Source organism: Oreochromis aureus, linkage group 3, assembly GCF_013358895.1.
Source record: "Oreochromis aureus strain Israel breed Guangdong linkage group 3, ZZ_aureus, whole genome shotgun sequence".
Classification (NCBI taxonomy): domain Eukaryota; kingdom Metazoa; phylum Chordata; class Actinopteri; order Cichliformes; family Cichlidae; genus Oreochromis; species Oreochromis aureus.
This window is the reverse complement of record NC_052944.1, coordinates 43,840,807-43,846,750: the sequence shown is the minus strand read 5'-3', so window position 1 is coordinate 43,846,750 and position 5,944 is coordinate 43,840,807. Positions and strand designations below refer to the sequence as shown.

The following is a 5,944-nucleotide window of genomic DNA, read 5'->3' as shown; positions in this document are numbered from 1 at the left end:
TGCTCTAGTAATTACAGATGTTTTCTCAAAATGGCCAGAAATCTACCCAGTGAAAAAAAGCAGACGCAATCTCAGTTGCAAAGTGTCTATGCAACCATTTCATCCCAACATATGGTATTCCTACTCTGATAAGATCAGATAACGGAACCCATTTTGTAAATGACGTGATCAGCAAGGTATCTGAAGCACTAGGTTTCAGTTTAAAACACCATTGTGCCTACCATCCACAGAGTGCAGGATTAGTGGAGAGAACAAATGGCACTATAAAACAAAGGCTCAGGAAAACAATGGAAGAAACTGGCAGACCATGGCCAGAATGTGTAGGCCTAGTCAAAATGTGGATGAGAATAACACAAGGAAGTAGCAAACTGTCCCCATTTGAAATCATACATGGGCGACCTTTTCCACTACCAGTTATTAGTGAGCCACTAGATAAATCAATCTGTAAAACCACTCTGGCAGATTGGATGACTCAATTGTTGACAAACAGAGAAGTTGTTTTAAACAATAAACTGCTGCAAGACTCTTTTTCACCTATTTCTTGCAGGTTGAAGCCAGGAGATTGGATCCTTCTCCGAGTACTCCAAAGGAAAAATTGGAGCTCGCCACAGTGGGAGGGTCCATACCAAGTGCTTTTGACCACTCCAACAGCATGCAAAATAGCAGAGAGACCCTCCTGGATACATCAGAGCCACTGCAAAAAGCTTGAGGTCCCAGAGGATTCCACTTCCTCCACAGATGTCAACTAGTAAAGGAAAGTTTCACCCTCGCTTGGTTGCTTCAGTGGTGAGGGGGAAGTGCTGATTGGGCGCCCGTAAGGAATTGCTCGCACTTCAACCTCCAGCCATTGACCAGCTCTAAGGTAACCAAGCATTAGGGTGTGACGGACCTGTGCCAGCCATGAGAAGGTGGACCCTCCTGGTTACCTTGACTACGGCGCTCACCCTTACAGGACCCCAGCTGATGCCGGAAACAGCTGAGCCACGAGGCAGACAGAAAAGATGGACGCACGACAACTCCCACCTAAGAGACATGACACAAGACCACATCCATCCGTGGATGAACAATGCCTGGTACCGTCATATCCACGACAGGACCAAGGCAGAATCGGCAAATACAGACTGCTATGTCTGTTCTCATATGCCCAGCATGTCGACACACCCCACACTATATGGTGAATACATGAACAAGACTCAAGCAAAGTGTGCAGCCAGCTTCGCTGGCATTGGATTCCAACACAGCCGAATCATCACCAACAACACAATCCCACATGCTGTTGGACTTAGTAATGGAGCATGTGATCAACTCTTCTTGAACACTTCGTGTAAGATCAATGAACAGCAGAATCAGGAAATTGATGCATTATGGATTGCAGTGATGCAACATCAAGTAGCTCTGGACATGATACTAGTAGAGAAAGGGGGACTTTGCGTCCTCTTCAATAACACCTGTTGCACATACATACCAGACAATGTACACTCATCAAATATGACTGATGCTTTGAATGCCTTGAGAGAGATCCAGCAGGCTCATAATCAGGACTATGTAAGTGATACAAGTAACTGGTTTTCTTGGCTTTACACTGGCTCCTGGCTACAGGTGCTAAAAAGACCACTTATTGGAGTTGGAATATTTTTACTTTTATTTTGTGTCATTGTAACATGTATCCTGCCATGTCTAAAACTCATGATTAACTGCATAGTATTTTCCACTGTTGCTGCATACATAGCCGTGACGAATGATGATGAAGACTCTGACCTGTTGGAATGTGAAGATTTTGTGTGATTAATGAGGATGTGACAGAAAATGTACAACAAGATGTTACATACTGATATCTCACTTAAAAGTTATACTGACAACAGGAGGGAATGTCAATATAAAATTGTACTTAGTGGTCAGTATAATCTTTTAATAATATAAGTTTACTTATGGTAGAATGCTGCATGTGATCATTTGTGTTTAGAAGTATGTAGTTGATAGCATGTTGAAAGAATGTCTCATCCTAGGAGGTCTGTAACAACTTTGTGTGCATTTAAGAGAGCACTGGCATTCAGACCCACATCCTGGGGAAATGGAGAGGTCATACCTTCCTTTCCAATTTTACGGTAGGATAAACGTAGCTATGTCAGTTTTAGTATAAGTGCCTTTTTATTTAAATGAACCGTTGGACTTTCCAGACCAGCAGGTGTAGGGAAGTCGTTTATGGGGTCACACTCTGACACACACACACACACACACACACACACACACACACACACACACACACATATACACATCCACATTCCAATGTAAGGAACAAACACCCACTGATGTATAAATAAAGACCAGGGCAGTCTCAGAGTGCGTGTCACAGAGCCCTGCTCTGTGCTGCCCTTGCTGCAAGTAAAACTGTGTGTTCTCCTCTGATTTGCAACTGAAGAAGTGTTTTAAGAGTACATCTCTTGACACACTCCAATTAAGATATTGGGGTTTTTTGTGATATTAAAGTTGGTCTCTTAGATTTGAGTTGATCTGCAGCTGCTGTAAAAGAAAAAAAAATGTTGCTGGTTGTTCAAGTCCAAAATGGATATTTGCAATGCACATATTGTATTTCAGTCATAAATGAAAATTCCAGCACAAACAGTTCACAGAAGCCAACGAGTCAATTTTAGCAACACAATGAGAGCTATTGCAAAAAAAGGTAATTAATTAACTAATATTAAATCAGCTTACCAGTGACATTGAGTTGACAGTCGCCAGAGCTGAAACCATAATCAGTGTTCACCTCACACAGGTACAGACCCGAGTCATCAGTCCTGAGTCTGGACAGTTGAAGTCTGATTCGTCCTTCTCTGAGGGCGTCTTTGTCACTCTGGACTCGTCCTGAAAACTTTTCATCCTGAGACTCTGACACCTCAACACCTTCATGAACCTGATACAGGACTGAGACTTTATCAGTTATCAGTTCACAGAGGATGTTGAGAGTTTTTGTGGATCTGTCAGGTTTGGTGGTGAACGTCCACTCCAGTGTGATGTTGTGGTTCTCCTCTGCCTGATAGGAGGTCTGTGTCACATTGACTACAAATGATCCTGTTGAGGAGACAGAGAGGAAAAGAGAGGAGCAGACACACTGAGAACTGGAACAAATCTGTTGTTGAGCTTTATTTGGAGTTCATAAAGTGAAGCTGTAAACTAACCAGAGACACATGAGGTGAGGATGATGAGCAGCAGGATCCTGCAGATCATTTTCTCCCTGTAACGATAAAATTTGATTTGAGGAAGAACCTTTTCACACACATGTATATGTTTTAAATAAGAGTATAAAAAAATTAACAGAGCTGAATTTTGTCTCTCATGAACTTTTTCATCTTCTAAAACATTTTGGCGGCTACCCCTCAGCCTCTCAGCAGCTGCACTTCTGGTAAATGTGAAAATCCCAGGTGATCTCAGAAAAGTTGACTCTGTACTTGAGGTCAAGATCACAGGGATTCAAACTCATCTCAGAGACGTATTTAACTCACCTATGGTATGAATTTCAAAATCCTACTATAGAACGCTGAGTCAGCATACATAGAGGGGGTGCAACAGCTACCAGACTGATGTAGAGCTGACAACCTGTCTCTGAATGTGGACAAAACAAAAGAGATGATTGTTGACTTCAGGAGAGCACGGAGAGATCACTGCCCACTTAACATCAATAGATCCTCTGTGGAGGTTGTCAAGAGCACCAAATTCCTTGGTCACTACCTGGTGGAGAACCTCCCCTGATCCTCCAACACCAGCTCCATAACAAGAAAAGCCCAGCAGCGTGTCTACTTCCTGCGGAAGCTGAGGAAAGCCCATCTGCCATCGTCCATTCTTACCACCTTCTACAGAGGGACTATAGAGAGCATCCTGAGCAGCTGCATCACTGCCTGGTAGTGGTGCAATGGATCACGGTTGACCCATAATCCGAACCGATCCCACTCCACGGTTCGGAACGCACGTGATCCGAAGATTCAAAAAAGAAGGAAAAAAAGTATGTATATGGTGCGCGTAGTCAGTCTGTCAAGTGATAGTTATGGCCAGCGCTAAAGGTCCTAAAGGTCCAAGTGGAGGAGCAGAGGAGTTTCCGGCATCTAAGCAGCCCTTTGCTCCCCAATCCGACCGGGCTACAGCTATTACAAAAGTTACTGGGGTGTTTAGCTGCAGACAGGAGGCCGTATTCCCTTGTGCAAAACAAGCAATGTTCCCTCTAAACTGCACACGTGCACAATTGCGCACTGCTGGCATGGTCTCTGCGCACAAAAAATCTGCGTTGCGCACACAAAAAAATCTAACCTGAATTGAATCACGCAAATTACATTCGTATATACGCAGCTAATTAACGTGGTTGACAGGCTATGACAGCGTCCTTATGTACCGACACTAGGGTTGCCAACTCCCTGAAAAATAAATAAGGGACACCTTGTGGCCGGGGTCGGGCAACCCAGTTGTCTTCACCCTTCCCAATGTGGTGAATTTTGTAGCTCTTTTTTTTGTGTGTGTGAAATTATTTTTTTAACCATTTGACTTGAATTTGATTTAAGCAGATGCATATTCTTTGTGATATGAACACATAGGAAACAAATGATCATTTAGCCATTTATTTTTAGCTCAAAATGACAACATTAACACAATAAAAGGTCTCTTTCTTAAACAGAAGCCTGTCATACTTAACTTTTGAGAATATAAGTAAATCTTTCTTTAAAAGAACTCTGTCCTGCTTAACTTAAAATTATATAAATTAATAGAAAACAATAGAACAAAAAACATTCTTGTAACTGTGCACATTTAGTGCTTTTAGTACAATTGGCTTCAGTTGAGGTATTATTTCAGCTTTTCTAATGCTAATCAGCTCCCGTTTGTAAACCCACTTGTTACAATGATTACGCATCATAACTCATCATCATTATTCATCTATGTATTACTTTTATGTATTAGTCATCTATTTGTTGTAATCATCTATCCTTGCAGTTGTTTATTACACAAAATAAATTATATTATCATACTTCTGGCCACATAGCGCTGATATTCACTGCACATGCCCATATTAACCTTAACAAGAGGGTTTAAAAAAACAAACCAGTGTTTACATACCATATCTGCTTCTGCCGTGGCCTGGTGGACAAAAAATTGGTTAAGGGTTCCCCGAGCTTTCACGCCCCTCATGTTCTTCATGTGCCCACCATTAGAAGCATGCCTATGGAAAAAGTGCACCGGCACACAGTGCAGTGCGCTTTATAGGTGTTGTCGTGCACTTTTCCCAGCCAGGTGTTTTCCTTTTCCCATTCCTCCCAGTACTTTTGCAGCCTTTTTTGTTTCTCTGAGGGGAACATTGCTGGTCTAATGCTGGGCTTACACTGTGCGATTTTTGGCCCATTTTGAGCTCACACTGCTCACGCGCAAACACGTAAACTTCGGTGAAAAAGACGGAGCAGCACGGCTGTGCAGCGTGTGATCTGGACACAAACGATGGAGGCACAACTTGTAGAACTTTGGAAAGCTCATCCGAGCCTTTTCGATGTGGCCTCACAAAATTATCACGACCACAACAACCGTGAAAATAGTTGGATTTACATTGCTGCTCAATCACAGCTGCCTGATCAATGTTTTTCATTAGCAATTTAGCAAAGTTGATGGTGGTGGTGTGAGTTTGTGTGAGTGAAAGACAGAGAGGGAGCGAGCGACAGATTTTCTGTTATAACCTTCATTTTATGGAGGCACAGTGTGAGCACTCAGGTCGCATCAGAGCATCGGGCCGTATAGTGTGAGACCCTGCATCGTGACCTATGAACTTATAACCCCTGCGAGTCAATCGTGCAGTTTGAGCAGGAGCTGAACAACGTGACTGAAAAAAATCGCACAATGTATGCCCAGCTTTAGGTGTACTGTCGTCCGAGACTTGCACCGCAGTGTCGGCGTTTGTTTCCCTGTTGGTGTTGTG

The 5,944-nt window shown here is 42.8% G+C and overlaps 1 protein-coding gene across 1 annotated transcript; it reads right to left on the bottom strand.

Annotated features, from left to right (window-relative positions):
• Nucleotides 1–857: 857 nt before the first annotated feature.
• Nucleotides 858–3,690, bottom strand: LOC120433764 (butyrophilin-like protein 8). The gene is made up of 3 exons (XM_039600621.1): nucleotides 3,177–3,690; nucleotides 2,713–3,069; nucleotides 858–976 (listed from the first exon to the last, which is right to left on the bottom strand). Exons 1-3 carry the CDS (start codon nucleotides 3,223–3,225, stop codon nucleotides 858–860), a joined length of 525 nt encoding a protein of 174 aa, XP_039456555.1. The 5' UTR covers nucleotides 3,226–3,690.
• Between the last annotated feature and the right edge of the window lie 2,254 nt (nucleotides 3,691–5,944).

Excerpts from the sequence above, each read along its gene's own strand:
- LOC120433764 (XM_039600621.1), bottom strand. The coding sequence starts at position 3,225 with ATGATCTGCAGGATCCTGCTGCTCATCATCCTCACCTCATGTGTCTCT. Across the intron at positions 3,070-3,176 it reads CCTCACCTCATGTGTCTCTG|GATCATTTGTAGTCAATGTG; the intron begins GTTAGTTTACAG and ends TCTCCTCAACAG. Across the intron at positions 977-2,712 it reads CTGTCAACTCAATGTCACTG|CTGTTTCCGGCATCAGCTGG; the intron begins GTAAGCTGATTT and ends CTCGTGGCTCAG.